Source organism: Anthonomus grandis, chromosome 6, assembly GCF_022605725.1.
Source record: "Anthonomus grandis grandis chromosome 6, icAntGran1.3, whole genome shotgun sequence".
Lineage (NCBI taxonomy): Eukaryota > Metazoa > Arthropoda > Insecta > Coleoptera > Curculionidae > Anthonomus > Anthonomus grandis.
Window position 1 is genome coordinate 6,843,363 of NC_065551.1, and position 24,034 is coordinate 6,867,396.

Genomic DNA, 24,034 nt, shown 5'->3' on the forward strand with positions numbered 1-24,034 from the left:
GAGCTTTGGCTGCGGTGTCAAAAATGTAAAAAGTGGAGTCACGCAGAATGCGCAGGGGTCTCCCGTAGCACTAAGTTTTTTACTTGCGAACTTTGTAACTGAATAGGCATTTGTTTTTTCGTAAGTGAGCAAAGCATTATATTTTTGTATTTCATAATAAAGGTTTTTTTAATATTTCTACCTTTTTTATTTGCAACATTTTCTATAAAAAGGTGTATGTCATTTTGCCCAAGTATAAGCCTAAAATGACATACTGCACATTTTTTTTTTAAAATTTGGCATCAATATTTTAAAGTGAAAAAAATTTAAGCTTTGTGCCTTCCATGGGAACTGGCATAAACTAACGAACTCACTGAACTTGTCTTGTATGTCATTTTAGGCCAGTTTCCCCTAGATCTACCGTTTTCATGCTATGGCTACCGCTCTACCGTAAAGCCATTAATATCTACCGTTAAAACTTTTACTCCTACTTTCAATTTTCAAATTAATTTACAAAAGAAAAGGAAACATCACAGAATAATAATTAATAGGAATAATTACAATTCATTGCGAACATGAAACGTGGAGCGACATCTAAACAGTAACAGTCCCACTTCAAATTCTTTTATCGTCTTTGTCGATTAAGTATTCGAGATTTTTTCTTCGGTGTCAGGCGGTGAATACCCTTATTTTCGCGCATGACAAATAATAGTCAATACATAGACAAATTGTTTGTCTTTCTCGGCAAGAGCACCATGTTTTAATTTGGTTCTTATAACTATCAAATTGAATATACGTTTAATTTGTATATAGTTTAAGTTTTAAGTGAACTTATATTATAACAGAGCTAACAATGAGGTACGTAAAATATTATAAAATTTTTTTTAAAGTTATTATAATAATAATAGGTGCATGTATAATTTAAGTTTTGATGAAGATCCGAATTACGGAACGGGTTTAAGTACTAAAAAACATTTAGTGGTTGCCCGATATTTTCACCAAAATAAGTAAGTTTTTTCGTAAAAAATATATTTATCTATCTAATGTTTTGTTATCATATTATTTTCTTTTTTGAATCCATGACGCATTTCTAACATAAATTGAAATGAAAAGTTTCAAAGCACAAGATATTTATAATTAATTTATATTTTTTTATTTATAATTATACAAAACAAATCGTTTATTTTTTTGACGGAAAGCAGATTCCGTTTTTAAAAAGCCTTATAGGCTTTGCATCTGATGGAGCAAACGTCATGGTTGGAGCAAATGATTCCGTTATGTCTAGGATTAAGATAGATAGATATTCCTCACATTTTCCTCATGCGGTGTATCTGCCAGTATCACAGTTTTGCTTTATATGCATCTAACGGATGTTTAAAATTACCAAGAGCTGTTGAGGGATATCTATAATTATATTGGTAATAGTCCCAAAAGGGTAAAAATTACACAACAAATTACACACAAAATACTGCGGCCGGCACAAACGCGCTGGTTGTCTCTGGAAGCTATTATTTGCAGAATAATAGAGCAATACAATCCTCTAAAACTTTATTTTGTCGACGCAGTTACAACTGACAAATTACAATCAGCAGAGACAATTTTAAATACTTTACAAGATCCGCTGACTTTGGCTTTTTTGTTATTTTTAGAGCATATATTACCGTTATTTAATCATTTTAATCAAGAAATGCAGTCTATCGAGCTCAAACTTTATAATCTTCATTCTCGAATGTGCAATGTTTTCAAAACTCTTTTAGATTCTTTCATTAAAAAAAACATATTTTAGATAGCTATTCTCTGCATAAAATCAATGTTAAAAATCCAGACAACTACAAGCCAATTTAAAATTTATATTTGGGAGCAAAGACAACACAATATTTTTTGAATGACAATTTGTCTTCAGAAAAATGCCAAATTTTTCGTGTACCTTGTCTGGATTTTTACATTGAGGCAGCATTACAAGTTGCTAAAAGATATGATTTTGATGACATAATATTTAAAAACATGTCATTAATAAACCCTAAATGTATTTGTGAAGGCACAGAGGAATCCATAGTACCTTTAATAATGCATTTTCGAAACTTAGTACCAGAAAATGATTTTCAGAAAATTGACGAATGGAGAATGCTGAAAAATTCGGATTTTTCTAAAACGTCATTAACATCGGTACCATCATTTTGGATAAATGTTCAAGCTGAGCAGTATGCTGATGGTACCCCGGTAGGTATACCCTGCTCTCAAATTTTGCTTTTAATATTTTTATTTTGCCTCATTCCTCTGTAGATGCAGAAAGGAAATTTTCACAAATTAATTTATTAAAAACAAAACAGAGAAACAAACTATCCACTAACAGTATTGTTGATCTGATGCATTCAAAAGAATACACAGAATAAACAGTGAATGCTTTAACTTAAACATTGATCAAGAATTGTTGTCATATTATAATAATAATAACATGTACAAAAAATTTTCTGATTCAGACTAAACTATGGACTTTTAATCAGATTGTTTATATGTAGGTATAGACAAATTCGTCACCGCCTAAGATTTTATGATTTAGCATTTAACTATGTATTAAATTATGTCAATTTATTTTTAACATTTCTTGTTTGACATATAATACATAGTGTAAATGTTAAATTAGTATTACCACTCATAAAGTTTTAGGCGGTGGCAACTTTAATGAACTTTAGTTGGATATTTATATTTGGTAATAAAACTTTTTTGGTCTTAACCATATTTTTGTGTATATTAGATTTTACAATAAAAAACGATGTGTTAAATAAGTTAAATAAGTTTCCAACACGAGGGTGTTTTAAAAAAACTTTTATTATGACAGGGTGTGACCGACTTACAAGACATACGAGCAAAGAGTTGTTAAACAATAGGTTACATGAGAATATATAAGCTTAAAGTGATTACAAAGCATAATAAATTGAATATAAAGCATAAGATAAATAATTAATTAATAAGCATATTTAAATATACAGGTCGTCAAAATTATACATATAACTCCTCCCGCCTAAGACGAAAACAACAGGGATGAAGGGCTGTTTTCGGGTTTACCATTGGTAGGGTTGTTAGCTTCTTCTTCTTTTTCTTCTTTCTTCTTAATTAGGAGTTCGTATACTGCAAAGGCAATAGTAAAAACAATTAGCAATAAACCAAGGGTAGTAGCGAAACTCCAAGTAATAGGGTGGACTGGGTCGTCATCTTCCGGAATGGTCTTCAGTAGTTTAGCTTGTTCTTGTAGTCTTTGGACATGGTTGAAGTCAATGGAATCTAGTTGAATAGCATCGGAGTGAAGTTTAAATTCAATATTGTCGAAATTAATTTTTGGTAGATAGAAAGGGCTGCTTTCCACAGTGTCTTCCTTGTTCATTAATTTGGATCCAAGTAGACTAATACCACAATTATAAGGTATAGAAATTAGGCTTGGTTCTGTCACGAAGAGGATTTCTTTATTCTGGCACAGCTTCTGGATTTTAATCTTGGTAGAAGTAGGTATTACCAAAATATGTTGATTGGTAATAGGGCGTATAATTGGTGTGGTTACATTTACATTGAGTAGTTGGCATTTCGACATCTCAGCTTTCTTGATGAGGGTAGTAACACAATCATTGAGTTCTGGATTTAAAGCATCTCGGCATATGTAGAGGTTTTCAATCTTGGGACAAGCTTCATCTTGGTATTGTTGTGAATAAGTGCCCGTCAAAAGGTAGGGTGATTTGGGTACAATTAAGGATTGATTTATAGGAACTGAGAACAGGTGAAACAATTCAAATGATTCTTTTATGAATATTGGAAAATGAATTGCAAAAATTATTTTATTTTTTGAAAAGCTGACTTGTAGTCCTGCTAATTGATAATAGTAATTAAGGTCTTCTAACATTAATATTTTATCTGTACCATAAAGGGTAGATAAATTTGAAACTATTAGTTCTAGTTGAGAAGCTGACAGTATTGTGCTGTGCAGAGTATTTAATTTTGCAAATGAGATTGCATCTTCAATGTTATCTAAAATTGTTATAAAACTTTGACAGTTAATAACTATATGGTTTATAGTATTTTGTAATTTTAGGAGTATTGAAATATCCGTTATTGTTTTATTCATTTGATTTTCAAATTGATTAACATGTGCCTGTAAAGATTTTTGATTTTTATTTAATATGCTTATAGTATTGTTATAATTATTGATTAATTCTTTAGTTAAAGACATTTGTAAATTTAATTCCTTTTTATAAGTATTTTGATTATTACGTAATTCTTGAATAGCTTTTTCGTAGCGCTCTCCATCATCTGAGTCCAGAGTACCAAATAACCATTTTGAGGTTTTTCCTACAACGTTTAATAGTCCACGTTTCGTTCTATGCGGTTTGATATTATTTAATTTAATTTTTATTTCATTAATTAAATATTTTGCGTGCGTAAGCAAATTAAAAGTATTTATATGATGCATTAACATTAAATTGATTATATTGGTATTATTGCAAAAAGCATCTAAAATATTATAAGCGTTTTCTAAATTACTAAGTTCTAACAATAAGGGTTCTAAGTCTATAAAATTTATAAATGTATGCTTATTTTCTATTACTCGTGCATTACCAAGGTGGAATGGGAGTAAGGGCGTATTTATAGGGGTGACTGATAAGTCGTTCTTAGTCTGATCCGTCATCTGTTGTGTCGGTGCAGTTATCAGTAGTGCGATATATGTCATCATCAGGGGGTTCATTTTCCTGCGGAAAAAAAAGTCTTTTAGGTTTTTGAATCTGTGATTTATGTATGACTTTCTTTTTATTTGAAATTACTTTAGTTCCGATATCTTTCTTTACAATTTCTATTTTCTTTCTAGGTTTATCTTTTGATCTATGAGCTTGTTTGTCATTTACATAAATTTTACTACCAGAGGGAATGTCAACGGGGTTTTCACGTTTTTCATTTTGTTTTTGGTTTTGTTTTATTTTAGTATTTAGGGATGTTTTAAATATATTGTCATATATTATTTTTAGGCGTTCTCTTCGATCAGTAATGTATTTATTGAGAATTATTTCATCAGTTAAATCGAAGGGGTCTAAAGATTTTACACGGCCATTGATGATGTCAAATGGTCTCTGTTTTGTAACACTATGATATGCAAGATTATAGCCTATTACTGCGTATAACATAAGTTGCTTGGTAGAGGCATTGGGTTCTTTTAGTTTTAAAACTCTAAATAAATCTAAAAGGGTTGAATGGACTCTTTCAACAGGGCTATTACTGTTTGAATTACCGGGGGTGGTAAAGTGTATTTTTATATTATGTAATTTGCAAAAATCAGTCATTAGTGATGTTTTAAATTCGGTACCATTATCGCAAGTAATTTGTTGTGGTAAACCGTGATGACTAATAAATGTACATAAATTATCTAGCACAATAGTTGTTGTGCAACTTGGTTCTAATGGGTATGCTTGAGTATATCTGGAAAATACATCTATTATTGTAAGAAATTTTGTGTTACAAATTTGAAAGGTGTCTATGTGAATAGATTCTAAAGGTTCAGAGGGTGTAGGTGTCAAAGCAAATTTAATTTTAGGTGGCTGTCGATCGTATTTAGCTTGCTGACAAATTTCGCAATTATTAATATATTCTGTCAAATCATTCTTCATATTTGGCCAGTAATATAATGTTTTTAGGGACATCAAGCATTCGTTTATTCCTCTATGACAAGTTTTCTCATGGTGGTTAGTTATTAGTTTTAATTGCATATCTTTATCTATTATATCATTTAAAAATAATTTTGTCATGATAAGTTTATAAGAATTATGTCTAAACGTATTGGGTAGTATTACACTTATTTTATAATATAAATCATTAATTTCCGATTTCATAATGTATATACAATGTACTACTTTTGGATTTACATATTCTTTAAAGAATTTTATAATTTCTTGTTCATAATTATTTGTTAATGTTAAGTGATACCTATTTTTATTATTAAAATGAATAGTTTTTAAAACGTTAAATTTTTCATTGGATTTTTGTGTAATAATGATTTGATTTGTGTAAGTGTTCAAACAGTTCTCTGTTGTGGGTATATTTAGTATTGGATCTTCATTTGCTGAATGGACTGTATTTCCATCAGATTGTTGATTTTGAATATTTTGAGTATTTTGAATATTTTGAAGGTTAAATGGGGGTCTAATTTGAATGTCTGATATTATGTGGATTTTCTTTTTGGTTGGGTCAAATATATTTTCTAATTGATCTAGTTCTTCAATTGTTACATCTTCTGATTCATTAGATAGGTATTGATTTATATCATCTGAGATATCGCCAGGGTTTCCTGAAAGTGATTGATTTTCTATTACATTAATCTCTATGCGGGATAGTGCGTCTGCGTTAGTATTTTGGGTTCCCTTTTTATATTTTACATCATAGTCAAATTCCTCTAATTTAAGTCTCCATCTTACGAGACGTGAATTTGGTTCTTTCATATTAAATAAATATTGTAAAGGTTTGTGGTCAGTGATGATAGTAAATTTTCTTCCAAAAAGATATGGTCGAAAGTATTTAGTTGCCCAAACAATAGCAAGGAGTTCCTTTTCTATTGTTGAATAATTAAGTTCTGCGGGGTTTAGTGTCCTAGATGCGTAAGCAATAGGTAGATCTGAGCCTATTGTTCCTTGGCTAAGTACAGCTCCTATAGCAACATTGGAAGCATCTGTCGTAAGTAAGAATGGTTTCTCGAAGTTGGGATATTGAAGTATTGGGTCGTTGCATAGTATGTTTTTACATATATTAAAAGCTTCAACGTATTCTGGTGTCAAATTTATTGTAGCTCCCTTTTTTAGACATTTTGTAAATGGTTTAGTTAATTTAGCGAATCCTTTTATAAATCTTCGGTAATAACCTAGCAATCCTAGAAAAGATTTTATTTCTTTTGCTGTTTTTGGAATTGGAAATTTTTGTATTGCGTTAATTTTCTTGGGGTTTGGTTTTATGCCATTTCTAGTTATTACGTGTCCTAAAAATTCTACTTCGATTCTAAGGAATTCGGATTTGTCTATTTGAATTTTTAATTTTGCGTCTCTAAGTTTTTCGAAAACGTATTTTAGGTGTTTTATGTGTTCTTCAAGGCTTGTAGAGAACACGATAATGTCGTCCATATAAACTAAGCAAAACTTTCCTTGTATATCTCTTAGAATATTATCCATTATTCTTTGGAAGGTTGCCGGCGCGTTTTTTAAACCAAATGGCATTCGAACATATTCGTAGTGTCCATTTTCTACTGTAAAAGCGGTTTTTTCAATTGAATTAGGAGACATTTCTATTTGATGAAAGCCGGATGATAGATCAATTGTTGAGAAATAAGTACACCGTCCTAATTTATCTAAGATATCGTTAATATTAGGTAAAGGGTAACGATCGTCTATAGTTTTGGAATTTACATTTCGGTAGTCGTTTACTATTCTCCATTTTTGTTTTCCACTGGAGTCTAATTTTTTACTAACAATCCAAATTGGACTACTCCACGGACTTGAGCTTGGTCTAATAATACCGTCGTCTAACATTTTATTTATTTGTCTTTGTACTTCTTGTTTATGTATAAAGGGGTATCTATAAGACTTTGTATGTATGGGGATTTCGTCGGTGGTTTTAATCTCGTGCTTTATTTTATTAGTAAAGGTTAATTTGTCATTTTCTTTGTGAAAAATATCTGAAAATTCTTTTATTATTTTAAAAAGTTTACTTTTTTCTTCAGGGTTAAGATGTTCATGTCGGATTAAATTATTTATATCAAAATTAGGTATCGATTTATTTACATTATAAGGTTTATTTTTCAAATCTTCTATATGAAAAAATTCAAAATTTTCTTTATGGAAATTAGGTAAAATATGACCTCTAAGTGGTTCATTTAACTCAATTTGAATATTCTTATCGCTATAATTAAAAATGTCAACGCGTGCGAATCCATGTCGTGCTGTTGTTAGTGTCTCAGGAAGGTATAAGTTACCTATTGTTGTTTCTGGTAAAATTATATCCATGTCATCATGTGCTACTGGAATCTTGGCACTTAATACTTCGTATGCATTAACAGTAATTTTATATTTCTCACGCTCGGGTTGTCGATAAAATAAGGTTAATGAATTATTTTTGCTGATTAGTCTTTCGTTAATTAAATCTATATTAAACCCAAAGTTCTTTAAGTCATTTAATCCTAATATACCATCGAAATAATTATGAAAGTCGTATAAGATAAATGAAATATTTTTATTTGTTTTAAATTCGGGAAAGGCTGGAATATCGGCTTTAAATAAAATTTCTTTCTCTCCTACGCCAGTTTTTAAGGTAGAGGAAAATTGATATATTTTGTCTGGATAGTGTTTTTCTGCGATTGATGGTCTTAGTAGAGAATGAGAACATCCTGTATCAATTAAAAGTTTAATAGGGGGTTGTTTTATTTGTAAATATGGTAGGCTATTAATTGTTTCTACATTCATATCGAAAATCATTTGTGAATTTCTGAAGGGCTGGTTATCTGAAAATTTTCATTCTCATTATGATTTTCATTTAATGTTAAATCATTAAATGATGAATAATCATAATTGGGGTCGTATTCGGGATTATCGTTACAATTATATGTTTCATAGTGGTTATTATGTTCTTGATCATTATTACCAGAATAATATTGATCTTGATTAGACATATTATCAGAATAATAGTCATTTTGAATATTATCGGCATAATATTCTTCTTCGTTAGGATTAATTTCTCGTTTATTTTCAAATTGGTATAGTTCTTCAGATATAAAGTTTCTTGGACCTGTTTGTCTGAAATGATTTTGATTGTTATTGTTATTATTTTTGTTTTGAAAACTCTTTTGAGAAGGCATAGTATAACTTGTCCTTGTAGACATAGGTTCCGGTTGATTTTTAGGAATTGCTCCTGTAGGTTTAAATACATTTTGAGGAGGGCCAAAAACTTGTCTATTTGTTGGTAATGGTCTTTGAGGTAATTGTCGAGGTCTAATATCTACTGGGCCTCTAGGAAATTCAGGATTAGTATTAAATCTTTGATTATTGTGTATTTGGTTTAGATATTGTTGGTTACTATAATTATTTGGGTTTGGATTGTAATTGTTATAATTAGGGTTATAATTTGGATTATAGTTTTGATTATTTGATCTATGATAATTAATATTATTGGGTTGGTACTGTTGTCTAGTATGATTATGATTTGGTTTTTGTTGGGGTTGTTGTTTGTTATGAATAGGTGTCGGTCTAATTAAATTTTGGGTATATTGGAAATTTTCTTCTTCTACAATCATTGTCATAGCATTTTCAATACAGTCTGGACTTTTGAGTCGAATTATACTTTGTAAAGGATTTGGTAATCCGCGTATAAAGGTTCTTAAGCATACGTTATCATATTGTCTTAAATGAATTAATTTGGTACCTTCATCCATTTGAGTAGATGGGTAACCATTGATTTTTTGTGCTAATAAACTTCTTAAAACTTGTAAACGTTTTCCAAATTGTAAAGAAGGTTCATTTTTATAAGGGGTTGCCATAAAAAGATCCTGTTCTAAACACTCTAAGTTTCTTTTGTCGCCAAAACAGTCAAATAAAGCGTTTTTAATTTGAAGCCATGTTACTAGTTCTAATCTACAACCTACTAGAATTTGAGCTCTTTCAATTAACTTCATGCGAATCGTACGTATCAAATAATTTTTTAATACTACGTCATTTTCATTTCCATAAGTTGCAAATAAGAAATCAGCGGCGGAAATAAAGCTATTTAAGGTATTTGGATTTCCGTTGTATGGTAGAATAGTGTCTACATACATTTTTAATAAAGTATAATTAACATTACTTGAAGCATTTGTTTCAGGCATTGTGAATTGATTTGATGTTTCAATACTTTCACTTATGGTTTCTTGATTTAATCTTAATGTTTGTGAAAATGTATTGATTAAACTATCAATATCTTCAAAATTAGTATTCATAAAATATTATTTTGACTAGAAATATTTTCTTTAACTATTATATCTTAAATCTAAAATTCAAATTAAAATCGTCAAAATTTAAATATGCTAAATAAAATGTGCAATTCAATATCGATTTGGAATATATCTTTTCCAATTTATAAAATCAATTAAAATAAAATAAAACTTAATACTAGACTATTAATTGCTCAATCGGAGAAATTAACAGAACTTTTCACCTGCTCAAACGGAGAAAATGAAAAGGGTTGATAGGAATTGGGCACTTACCGTTTGGTACTTTTCGGTCTTCTTCCTATCGGGTGAACAATCTGCTGCTTGCTTGCCAACCACAGCTGCCAGGAGTTCGTCTCGGTGCTGAAGAGTTGAAACTCACGTTCTGAAGCAATAATCGTCTCGATGACGTGAATTTTTATTGCCAAAACTGCCCCGATCCTACCGACTGCGCCAGTTAAATAAGTTTCCAACACGAGGGTGTTTTAAAAAAACTTTTATTATGACAGGGTGTGACCGACTTACAAGACATACGAGCAAAGAGTTGTTAAACAATAGGTTACATGAGAATATATAAGCTTAAAGTGATTACAAAGCATAATAAATTGAATATAAAGCATAAGATAAATAATTAATTAATAAGCATATTTAAATATACAGGTCGTCAAAATTATACATATAACTAATAAACTTATTTCTAATTTTAAATACAAAAAAAAATCTACCGTTTTATTTTCAAATCTACCGCTTTTTTGTTGATAAATCTACCGCTTGCGATATTTTGACCTAGCATTACTGAATCTGCTCTTCTAATCCATGTTTACTAGAGTCATGTTAAAAAAAAATCGGATGGATCTAGCAAAAATATTTTTGAATGTTACGTTATTGAACTACCAAAAAATATATCCGAACACGAATGTAATTTTGAATCAATTTTTAAACATTTTCTAAAAACGTTTTATTTTTGTAAAAATAGATGCGATTTTGATCAAAATATCACTTAAAGAAACATATTATATGCATGATGACATGAACTGAGTAATTATACAGGGTGTCCATTTAATATCGCGGTGCTCGATTGCGGCTAAACCGTGAAACAAAAGAAACTTTTAATAGAGGGAATGTTCATTGAATTAGAAGAGCTACTTCTTAAAATTAGTTTGTTTGATACAGTATGTCCCAACAAAGCGTGGTACAAAATTTGATTTTTTTAAAGGAACCACCTATATTTTTTTCCGAAATGGGAGTCTCATTTGACTCTTTCTTTAACCCTAAAACAGTTTTTCCCTAAAATGCGACGTTGTCTGGTTATTAACAATTTAAATAAATTTTCACGAAAATCAATGCTTCACTTAAATATTAATATTTACCACCAACGTTTTTTATCTTTTAAAAAAATCTATATAGAGTCCTTGGCTAAGTTCATTTTATCTTTCGAAATTCCAAAATTTATTTTTTTTAATAAACAGGGTGATCAAAATTGTTACTCAAATAATGATATTTTCAATTCAATTTTACGCTATTTTTTTTAATGGAACACCCTGTGTCTAGTAACTCGTTTTGATAAAGTATTCTTTGATCTTTAATTTGATATTAACAAGTTTGCCTATCTTTAACCGTTTCTCAAAATTTGTTCTTAAAGGAAAAGTGACACATATTTTTCATAGGCATTACGACATTCATGACAGAAAACAATTAATAGGTATTTTATGGAATCAGAGTGATAAGTCACTCTTCAGTTTGGAACCCTTTTTAATAAAAAAAAAAAGTTGTAATAACCATAATAAAATAATACTAGTAGAGACAAGTAATATAAACCCCTGATGCTATCTCATTTAAAAATAAGAAATTGGCCATAATTCATTTATTCTTTGTTGTGTGACGTCAATTATAATGTTTACTTATCATTCTTGTTAAGCAGATTTATTTCAAAATTAATTACTCTCAGCGAGAATGACTAAATATGATTTATAGGTACGTTATCGGTGAATGCCTTGAACTGTTTTTTGGCTTCAAAGTTTATGCGGAAAAATGTTCTACTAAGGGACATCCTGATGATAGAGTTCTGATGTTTGACGAAATTAAAAGAACGATTCGAGCGTGTTAGAAGCGTAGAGTACAAAAAGCAAACTAGAACGGAAACAGTTTTAAATGAAGAAAACCAATTGGTAATTACTATGTCGGTTATTGCAACACCAATTTAGTATAAATATAATCCTAAATGTGTTAATATCAAAGTCGTCCGTGGGAAAATGTCCCAAGAAAAACAAATATGATCCCTATCATTCTCAGTTACATCAAGCACTTACTGAAACTGATTTTGAAGAAAGAATAACTTTTTGCCAAAATAAAGCAGCAGGAAATGAGATTTTTTTTTTAAATGTGAGCCCTTCACTAATAAATGTACGTTTCACAGAAAGGATTCTGTGAACCGACATAACTTTCATTTTTACGACACAGAAATGCCCCATCGAGTTTTTATCAATAATTTTCAACGCAGATGGAGCATCAATATTTGGGGTGCAATAGTGCATGATTTTGTTATTGGTCCATACGTTTTGAAAATCGTGTAACAGGAGAAGTTTTTCTAAATTTCTTAAGAGAGCATTTTCCCCGCTTCTCATCTTTGTAAGGCATCAGAAGTAGCTACAGTTGAACGATGCACCAGCTCACTTTAGTGCAAATGTCAGGGAGCATATCATACACCAATTTGGTAATAGATGATAGGAGACCCACTGGATGGCCTCCTAGGTCACCGGAATTAACGCCCCTGGATTTCTTCTCGTGGGAAAGTGTAAAATCGTATTGCAAATTATATTTCGGATTTTCTACAACCGACTTGGTGAATGCCAATTTGATTTTTTCATTTAAAACTGTTTCTGTTCTACTTTATTTTTTGTGCTCTACGCTTCCAATATGCTCTAATCATTCTGAGGGAAATATAGACGTTGTAATGCCTATAGAAAAAATATGTAATTTTTCCTTTAAGAAAGAAATTGATTTTTCCTTATTATTTTTAAAATGGGTTAAATTGTAGGTGTTATTGTGGACAAACTAGAATCAACAATAAGCCAAGAAACAAATGTTTCTATTCTTCCGAAACATTTTTATATTGTTTTTTTTTATAAAAATTTTTTTTAACGGATTGTACCTGAATGTAATTTTAACTGTGTCGTGGTTTTTGTTTTTTGTTGTTTTCATTTTTGTACACGTAAAGAACATTTATTTTAATAGTGTTTTTTATGTACTTGAAATGATTGAAGTCATTTGAAATTGAATCCATTTCAGTGTCCTAAGGATGACCTAATATAAGACGAAACGTCGACATTTAGGTAAACAGGTTTTTGTTTTATTTCTGACCCCACCCAACAACCCTCCGCAATATTGAAGATATTGGGTACACGAAACTGAAAATAGATATAGGGTGTTTAAAATTTTTCCATTTAAAAAAATAGCGCAAAATTGAATTGAAAATATCATTATTTGAGTAACGATTTTGATCACCCCGTATAAAAAAAATAAATTTTGGAATTTCTAAAGATAAAATGAACTTAGCCAAGGACTCTACGTAGATTTTTCAAAAAGATAAAAAACGTCGGTAATAAATATTAAGTGAAACATTGATATTCATGAAAATTTCTTTAAATTGTTAATAACTAGGCAACGTCGCATTTTAGGGCAAAACAGTTTTAGGGTTAAAGAGAGAGTCAAATGAGACTTCCATTTCGGGAAAAAAATATAGGTGGTTCTATTTAAGAAAAAAAATAAAATTATGTAACACGCTTTTTTGACACCTTGTATCAACCAAACTAAGTTCTTCTAACCTAATTAATATTCCCCCTATTAAAGTTTTTTTCAAGATTTAGCCGCAATCGAGCACCGCGATATTAAATGGAAACCCTGTATTATTGCTCAGCTATTAAATTACAGAAAGTCATATGACGTCATCAATATGTTTTTTAAATGGAAACCACCATTTTTTAGTGCAGAGTCAGAAAGAACGTATTTTTTAACAAAGGGTATGGTACAAATGAATAGTGGTTAAATAAGCAATTTTGAACGAAAAATGATGACAACATAGTGTGGCGGGGCTCCATCTTGTTGAAAAAAAAAGATCACGTTGGCGCCTGTCGGGATCTTCCAAATCCGGATACAAAGTTATCAGAGCGAGGATAAGATCGTTTTGAAGAAAGTCCAAATACCTCTCACAATGAGAAACCAATCATGCACAAGATTTCGATTCTCCCACGTTCGATTAATTTTCACATATTTTAAACAATAAGAGTAAGTAATAAAGTGTAGTTACTAATAAAACGCATGATGACACTGCTTTCGCCTCTCAAAAAGAATAAACACCACTTGCAAATGTAAAAATGCTTCATACTTGCACAAAGATACATTCACTTTTTGACATTGACAACAACTAAAAAACCAAAATACCGACATTTATTTTGGATAGGTATTTCTTAAATTTTCCATTTTATCATCATTTTTCATTCAAAATTGCTTATGTAACCACTACTTATTCATTTGTACCATATCCTTTTTTATAAAATGCGTTCTTTTTTGATACTGCATTTAAAAATTGTAGTTTCTATTTGAAAAACATATTGATGACGTCATATCTTTTATTTTGAGTCACGCTGTATATTTAATTTCCATGTAAAAAAAACCCTAAACCCAATATCAAAATCGACGGGTTCGGGCATTTTTTTTAACGGTCCATTTTATTTTTATTGAATTTATGCGCTAATTTACGGATTTACTGGTGTACCACAGGGCTCAATATTGGGACCTCTGTTGTATCTTATATATATTTTTGATTTGTTCTCAAGGCTTAATTCCTCTTCGATACATAAATACGCCGATGATATGCAACTTTATTATAGTTTTCCACCCAGTGACGCATCGCAAGCAAACTTAACGATCAAACAACATTTACATATAATAAATTAAACTTTTTATATCACTTTTTAAGATTGCCTTAAAAATATTTTTTGTCCTTTAAATAATGAAAAAATAATGAAAATATTTGACACGAATTCTCGTCATAAACGTCTCAGCGAATTTATACGTAAAAATAAAAAAAAATGTTGGGGTTGAACTTTGACCGATTGGCATCCAGCCCTTCGTGATTAAAAAATAAAATTTTGCATATTTTTATTTTTTAAAAATCAAGCATGCCTTTATTTTATGAGTAATTAAAGTAGTATTTCTAGGCAAGATATAAAAAAAGTTTATAAGAAAAAGTTGTTTGGAATGCAAAATTATGCCCGAATACCGAATTTCATAACCATAGGCCTAGTTTGATTTTTATGTTTAAATTATTTATTTATTTAATAGTTTATTGTCAATTTTTTTAAATTTTAAACAAAAACTAAATAATCCATTAATAGTTAAAATAGTAAAAATTATTGCCCTTGGACTAATTCTTTTTACGATCGGTAGAAATTTTTTGCTCGTGGAATGCATGCCGCTTATTATATTGGATTTAGGAGTTTTTGTCGAACTTTTTAAAATGTAAACATTCTCGATTAAATGTGGCTGGCAGCTACTATAAAACATTGTCACTGTCAAAGTTATGTACAAAAAATGTACTTATGTCTATCTTATTGTAAAGTTTATAAAAATTATTAATAATATTATCAGAATTTACAGAAAAATTTTAAACTTGGAGCAGAAAATGTTTATTGTGCAATCGTATGGTAGTGGAAATAGTATGTCGTTAAAGTACGTTTTGAATCTTTTCCGTGAAAAAAGTCAACGTATGGTGCGCCATATCATGCCATTTAGATATTATTGGACCATACTTTATTGAAGGATCTCTTAATCAGGAAACGTATCTTCAAATTTTGAAAACATTTTTTGAAGAATTCTTAGAATCTTTACCAGTTGATCAAAGAATAAATCTTTAATTTCAACACGGCTGTCCAGCGCACTCCACTATTCGAGTAGCAAAATGGTTGAATACAACTTTTCCGAATCAAAGGATTGGAAGACGCGGCCCAATTGAGTGGCCGCTAAGGTCACCTAATTTAACCCTTTCTGATTTCTATTTATGGGGCCGGCTCAAACAGATTGTTTTTTCTGAGCCATTACCAAATGACAGGGAATTACTAAAACAAAGAATTAGAGATGCTTGTAATTCAATTTTCATTGCAGAAAATAGATATTCTTTTAAAATGTTTAGGATAGATATTGAAAAATGTTTCGATAATGGAGTTGCTATATTGAATAAATTTAAAATAAGTAAATAAAATAAATTTTCTTGTTAAATTAGACGTACTATGTATATTTTATTACAAAGATATTTTTGAGGATGGTTTGTAACTCTTAGATCAGTGATTTAACTATTAGATAAATAAATTATAATTAATTATAGTTAGTTTTTCTCTAATAATTAAAAATTAATAAAAATTAATTGGTACACAAAACGTAAAAATCAAAGTAGGCCTATGGTTATTGTTAAAAATTCGGTATAGCATTCTAAACAACTTTTCCTTATAAACTTTTTTGTATCTTGCCTAGAAATACTACTTTACCTACTCATAAAATTTAAAAATGCTCGTATTAACGCATGCTTGATTTAAAAAAAAATAAAAATATGCTAAATTTAATTTTTTAATCAAGCAGGGCTGGCCAAAAGGCCAAATTTCAACTACAAATTTTTTTGTAATTTTTACGTATAAATTCGCTCATAACCTTAGAACTCTGTATTTTCGATATTTAATTACGGCTGTACTATTTATGGTCCTTATCTGTATGTTGCTAAAATAAACCGAATCCAGCGAGTCCAAAGAATTTGCGGCAGATTTGTGTTTAACCAGTGTCGGAAAAATTAAATGTTTTACGATGGTTGCCCATGTCAGAGCTTTGGGAGATAAAACTTCTAACCTTTACTCATCGTTTACTCGTAACAGATGTGCCTAAGTACTTAAGACAAAAGATTTCTTTTCGCTCTCACAAGCATCAGATAAGCCATAATTCACTTTTGCTTCCCTAAATTTCAAAGCTGTTCCATTTAAAAGTTCTTTTTCATACGTCGGGGTGAAAATTTATAATGGTATTTATGACTCGTTAAAGATGTGTTCAGTACTTTCAAACATGTGTTCAGTACTTTCACTAGAACTTTCAAACACAAATTAAAACAACATTATTTGCAACATTTCTTATCCTCTTAGTATCTTCTTGTCTTTTTTATTTTATTATTACCCGTTTTCCACTCTATAAAAATAGCTGAATACCTGACTTACTGAAGGAGGGATAGAATAAAATAATGACCTTTACCTCTTTATCCTACTTAATTGTAAATATGATGAAAAGTTAACAAGTCTAAACCTGAGTAATCTGAGACACGTTTCATGTTTTCTCATAATATACATATATGAATTTTGCAACTGTTTTAAAATTGTTGGTTTTTAATGTTTTTTTTATAATTAATTTAAATTAAATTGTAACATTACTTTCTTTTGAAATATAAAAAATTTATACATTTACACAGCAATAGTTTAGTGATGACAAGCCCTTACATGTCTCCAAACCATAATGTAATTTATAACAGCAATAAGGCTCTCTATAGAATATTTCATGCAAATAATATTAATCTAAATAGAATTTTAGAGTCTAATCATGCCAGCAACTTTGGATCAGATTTGGCATCATTACTGTATACCCATATTTTAAAACATTTCAAAAGTAGCATTTCATCAAAAAATGTGTCCACAATAAAACCAAGTAATCAATCCGGACTTCTAGATACTGACTGTGATAGGGATTCTTTTTTATAGATAAATACACAGAAGATGAAGCTCACTCACATTCTATAAATAACATTGAAAATAAGCATGCGAAAAGTTTCAGTAGTTTTATTTTAAATATACAGTCTCTAAGAAATAAAATGGACGAGCTTCATCTTTTACTTGATTCATGTGATTTTCCTGATATTGTGTTACTAAATGAGCACTGGTTAAAGCCTAACGAATGTTTCTTAATAACTGATTATATTCCTATATCAATTTTTTGTCGGCAACACTCCATACATGGAGGAACAGCTATTTTAGTTAAACAAACAATTGAAGCTTTTTTCTGTAAAATTAATAAGTATGATAGCTTTCTGTTGGAGAAGGTTTTTGAATTCTCCCTTTGTTTTTGTAAGCGATTTAATTTATATGTTCTTTGTGTTTATAGACCACCCACAGGAGATATTGGTATGTTCCTGGACAAACTTGATTCTCTATTATCCCAATTGTCTCTACACTCCATAATTATATTGGCTGGTGACTTTAATATTAACTTCACTGATGTAAGCTTGCCATCATATCATACATCCCTTTTAAGTATATTGGAATCTTATGACTTGAAGATGCATGTTCTTTCACCCACACGTATAACATCCTCATCTGCAACTACTATTGATTATTTGTGTACAAATTTATGATGTGTACAAATACAAAAAATGATGTGTCATGTAGAGTACTCTCATCTGGTATTTCTGACCATGAAGCCATTCTAGCTAGGATTCTATGCAACACTGTATTTCCTTCATCTCATTATATAGGAAGAATTTTCAGCAGAGCAAATTTTAATGATTTTTCTTCTACTACAGCTTTGGTTAATTGGAATGCAGTAGAAATGGCTCCTGACCCGTTTACTTTGTTATTTCATGTGCTATGTGACAAGATCAATCAGTGTTTTCCTAAAAAGAGGCTTAAAATGAAAAATAGAAAACCATGGGTCACAGCAGGCCTCAGAACTTTAGCTAAAAGCATCCGTTTTTTGGCTAAGCTGTGCAAGTTTACAACTAATGCAAACATTATTCTTTATCATCAGAAATATCGTAGTTTATACAGAAAGACGATAAAAGCAGCTAAGGTTAAATATTATAGTGACCGCTTGAATATGTCCTCAAATAGGCAGAGAGAATGTTGGTCAATTATAAATGACTTCAGGCATTCTCACAAGAAAGTTTCAGAACCAGAAGTAAGACCAAATAGTTTAAATGATTATTACTGTAATATTCCTCATTTATTGCTCAAGGATGTGAATACTAATATTGATCCTTTGCATTATATTCAACAAGTGTCAGTTCAAAATTCTTTTTTCTTTTATCCTGTTAGCCTTACTGATGTTAGAGATGCAATTAAAAGCTTAAAAAAACATAAATCAGCTGGAGCTGATGGAATATCATCAAAATTACTACTCCTTTTGCCTGACTCAGCATTGAATGCCTTAGCTTCTGCCATAAACAATTCCTTTCATAATGGCATCTTTCCAGCATGTTTGAAGGAGGCAGTGGTTATCCCTCTTTATAAGGGTGGGGATGTGAGTGAGCCTTGTAATTTCCGTCCAATTTCTATATTATCTACCCTCTCCAAGATAGTTGAAAAACTTGCAAAAATCAGAATTTTATCTTTTTTGCAACATAATTGCATTTTATCTGCAAATCAGTTTGGATTTCAAACGGGAAAAGGGACTCATGACGCTGTTTTCGACTTTTTGGAGAGTGTCTGTGTCCTTATATTCTAGAGAGTCCGCGGCGGCAGTGTTTTGCGATTTATCCAAGGCATTTGATTGTGTAGATCATGGAATACTGCTGTCTAAGCTCAATAATTATGGCTTTAGAGGTGTGGCATTGCAATGGCTGGAATCCTATCTGTCTAATCGTACCCAAAGAGTTACAGCATCTGGATGTTTATCCGATTCCAGATCCCTTAAAACTGGAGTACCTCAGGGTTCAGTGTTAGGACCACTATTATTTTTGCTCTATGTAAATGATTTGGGTTCATTAAAACTGCAGGGCAAAGTGGTTCAGTTTGCTGATGATACCACCATTTTATGAAATCATAAAGATTCTGATAATGTTAGAGCCCAGGTTTTTAAGGATCTTAAGATTTTATCGGAGTGGTGTGCTGCAAACAGACTTGTATTTAATGTGGGCAAAAGCTTTATTATGGGATTTAAGTGTGACGTTCAGGGCCTTATGTTTAGTGAAAACTCCCCCTTGCAAAACAAAGAAAGCTGTAAGTTCCTTGGTATTACCATTGATGGTCGCCTTCGCTTCGAAGATCATATCCTAAATCTTGCATCAAAATTATCCTTTGGATGCTTTGCAGTAAGAATGGCGGGGCATGAGCTGGGAGGGGTAGTTGCACGTTCAGTGTACTTTTCTCTTATTGAGTCCCACCTTCGTTATGGCTTGCCTTTTTGGGGTTTAAACAACAAGGGATTATTAAACATAATTTTTGTGATTCAAAAAAAGGCAGTTAGATACCTATGTTCCGCTGGGTTAAGAGATTCTTGTAAACCTCTCTTTATATCTCAAAAAATCCTAACTCTTTTTTCTCTTTTTATCTTAGAAACAGCTACTCTTATTCATAAATGTCCTAAACCTCCCTCTAACACTGGTCATATGACTCGCCAGGTTAACGATTTTCCCTTACCAATCCCTACATCCTCCCTCACCAAGAACTCACTTATATACCTTAGCAAAAAAATTTACAACCATGTTCCTCTATGTATCAGACACATTTTAGAAGTTAAGAGATTCAAAAAGGAATTAAAATCACTTTTATTATCCAGGGCATATTATAGCCTTGACGATTTTTTTAATGATACCTTTTAACCTGTGCTCTGACATCATTTTAGTGTTTTAGTTTTGTTTCCTGTTAAATAATTTAATTTACTTCCTCTAAATTCTGTTTTATTGACAGCTTTACTTATTTTTTAATGAAATTTATCAAAAAGATGCTTTTTTTTTTCTCAATCTGTTTTGTTATGATTAATTTTGGTAATGTGTGTAAATTTTATGGTAAAGTGTTTTAGATGTTATGTTTGTTTGAAATTTAAAGTTTTTGAAAATTTGGAATTTTTTAGTTTTTAGGATGCTTGTACACAAGATTTTGTTATCTTACATAATATAGCACATTTCATTCTTTCTTTCTTTTCTTTTTTGTCTCTTAATTGTAATTTTTTTTGAGGTTAATTTCTTTGCAAGTAGGTTATATGTAACAGTAGCTATATAGCTAAATATCACTTATTTGTATAAGTTTGTAATTTCTTTTTTTTGTTTCAATAAAAGACGATTATTATAATATGTTATCAGCAAAATTAAAAAAAAAACATTTTTTTTTCTTAATTCATTCAGAAAAATGCATCATATTTTTTCTTGGTTGTCTTTTTCTGTTTTTATATTTCTTGTTGCTTACTAATTTTAAGAAGTAAGTTTGATGGATCATATTTCAACATCAAGTAAAAATATCTATCACTGCATTAGTAGGCATAGATTTTATAAAAATCATGTTGCTGAAAAATTAGGTAGAAAAATCTAAATTTAAATCTTCTAGATCTAAATCTTTTTATTTATGTCTTACTAAGATTGAAAAAAGAAGACTAAATTATACTAAAAAAAAAGTCCAAGTTTAATATCAGACTTATTTAAGTAAAATCTGTATTGTTGTGACGAATTCATAATGAGTTACTTATTATATTGGGTATTACGTCACTTATAGCAAAAATCAATTTAGAAATTTTTATCTGACAAGCTCAACAATTGAAAAGGAGAAGAAAATAGACTTATTCACGTATTTAAAAGAAATATGAACTTAAATCTGTAATGATACCGTTCGATATACTTAATTTAATTTAAGTTCAATAAGTTTTAAATACAATAATTTACTTGAGGTATAATAGATTTTTTATATACCTAGGAGCTGAGGTTCAATCTATTAATCTCTGAGCTCGTTTCTTCTTTTCAATATCCTACCTAACTTTGTTATGAATATTACAATTAAAAAATGATAAAAAACAACAAGAAGACCTACTTTTTTTAAAAATAAGGTATTTTTTAGGTTCAAATTAGGTATTTTTAAAAAAAGTAGGTATTCTTGTTGTTTTTTATCGTTTTTTAATTGTAATATTCATAACAAAGTTAGGTAGGATATTGAAAAGAAGAAACGAGCTCAGAGATTAATAGATTGAACCTCAGCTCCTAGGTATATAAAAAATCTATTATACCTCAAGTAAATTATTGTATTTAAAACTTATTGAACTTAAATTAAATTAAGTATATCGAACGGTATCGTTACAGATTTAAGTTCATATTTCTTTTAAATACGTGAATAAGTCTATTTTCTTCTTCTTTTCAATTGTTGAGCATGTCAGATAAAAATTTCTAAATTGATTTTTGCTATAAGTGATGTAATACCCAATATAATAAGTAACTCATCAGACTTATTAAAATTTATTAAATCTTTACTAGATCTGACATATTTTTTATTTAAATATGTGCTTTTATTCAAAATCAACATTTCCAATAAACTTATTTTCATCTCTAAGAAATTCTATAATTTCTGTAAATAAAAAAACTTTTGATAGCAACTTTGCTCTTTAGGCAAAGATTTAATATTTGTTTAGTGAAAGAAAATAATTATATTTTTTATTTAACAAGGATGAATTTGATTTAGGGGAAAAAGCAGCACTGGCCAAAGCTCAGTGCTGTATGCACTATATTATACCTACATCTTGGTTTGGCCTAATATCTTTCTGATACCAAAATATTAGATTAAAAAATGAGCCCTGTTGCCCTGGCGTTTGACTCCTCTAAATTGATAATATGCAATTATCTGATATATGAAAAGTGTTAAGTAATGGAAAACCCATTTGGCAAATCTCTATTTCTAACTTTCAGAAAAAAAAACAATACATTCACTACCATAATTGAACAAAACTTTATTCCTCTTGTTCTTTTTGTTTCATTCCTGAACCAACAGGGCCATGCCTGCGCTCCCATATCATTCTATGTTTTTGCTTCATAAAGGCCTTTTTCGCATCATGATATGCGCCTAAATCACCATCTAAAACCAAATCAAATAAAACTAATACCAAAAAAAATCTCTACACTGAAACATACATTTACAAAACCAATTAGCAGCGGCTTCCTCATACTGTCTAGAAACCTCTTGGCACTTTAATTTATGGTCAGGTCTCTCATACATAACGCAAGCCTCTAAACGGTCACGCAAAATAGCAACAATTTCAGTGTCTACAAGTCTAAAAACTTTAGATTTAGCCCTAACTATAACCAAGCTAGTCACATACTCACCTGTCTCGTCTATACTGTGCATTAGCTTCATAAACACAAACTACATCATCAGTGTAACATTCATCAATGGTGGGCACTCTCCTAAACTTTTGGTGGTACCATGGATACTGCTTCTGGTTGGGTTCGACTACTTTTTCTATAAAAAACAGGACCAAACGGTGGTTACATAATTGGTTGAGGTTATGTGCTTTTACCTTTAAACCAGGTGGTCGGGCCGTCTATGGCGCGCCCTAAGGCGAAGAAGAAGGCTTCGAAAGTGTTTCGGGCCTCGTTTTCTGGCATATTGCACCCAAATTTAGTTTGTTTTAATTCCCAGGGAGAACTTTTTGAAAATATTAGGTGACAGGTGACAGTAAACAGCTGAGACAAATTATATGACACTAATTGACTGACTGATGGCAGCCAAAGCAAAGCACTATTCTTCTTCTTCTAGTTATTATGGCCTTTACTTTGGTGAAGTATTCAGCCAGTGGGTTATATACAGGGTGTCCCGGTTCATGTGGGAAATCTCTCATATTCAGGTAGAACATCGAAAAATAATACCGAACGTACCTATAAAAAAAATTCCTACAGGCCTTCTTTACAAAGATACAGCCTCCTAAAGGACGCTGCTGCAAATTGGTTTTTCATAAATTACTTTTAAACTACCCGGTAGAATTTAATAAAAATTTTAGGTGATAAACACCTCTTAAAATGACATCCTTAAAATACATTTACCTTGTTTACTTTACCAGGGGCGGACTAGGTTGTACACTTTAATGCGTATACGGGTGTTAAAACCTTGTATGTTAAAGTCTAAAAAAAATAAATTTGGATACCTTGAACCCTAGGCTAAAAAAAGGTACTCTTGTTCATTATCGATAAAATGAACCGTTTTGGAGAAAAAAAATAATAAACGAGTCAATGTTTCTTTTTTTAATTTTTTTAAATGAGATAAGTACGCTAGTTATTTAAAGAACAGAGAAATTTTGATGTAAGTC

At 30.4% G+C, this 24,034-nt stretch overlaps 1 protein-coding gene across 1 annotated transcript; it reads right to left on the reverse strand.

The window, feature by feature from the left end:
* Positions 1–22,597: 22,597 nt before the first annotated feature.
* LOC126737775 (NADH dehydrogenase [ubiquinone] 1 beta subcomplex subunit 10) lies at positions 22,598–23,434 on the reverse strand. The gene is made up of 4 exons (XM_050442826.1): positions 23,249–23,434; positions 23,055–23,190; positions 22,863–23,002; positions 22,598–22,806 (listed from the first exon to the last, which is right to left on the reverse strand). The coding sequence occupies exons 1-4, from the start codon at positions 23,334–23,336 to the stop codon at positions 22,682–22,684; spliced, it is 489 nt and encodes a 162-aa protein (XP_050298783.1). The 5' UTR covers positions 23,337–23,434; the 3' UTR covers positions 22,598–22,681.
* Positions 23,435–24,034: the final 600 nt, after the last annotated feature.

What these genes read in the sequence shown, in the direction of transcription:
- LOC126737775 (XM_050442826.1), bottom strand. Translation starts at nt 23,336, where the DNA reads ATGCCAGAAAACGAGGCCCGAAACACTTTCGAAGCCTTCTTCTTCGCC. An exon ending in CCCGACCACCTGGTTTAAAG is followed by an intron (nt 23,191 to 23,248) that starts GTAAAAGCACAT and finishes TGTTTTTTATAG; the next exon opens with AAAAAGTAGTCGAACCCAAC. An exon ending in TGCTAATTGGTTTTGTAAAT is followed by an intron (nt 22,807 to 22,862) that starts GTATGTTTCAGT and finishes ATTTGGTTTTAG; the next exon opens with ATGGTGATTTAGGCGCATAT.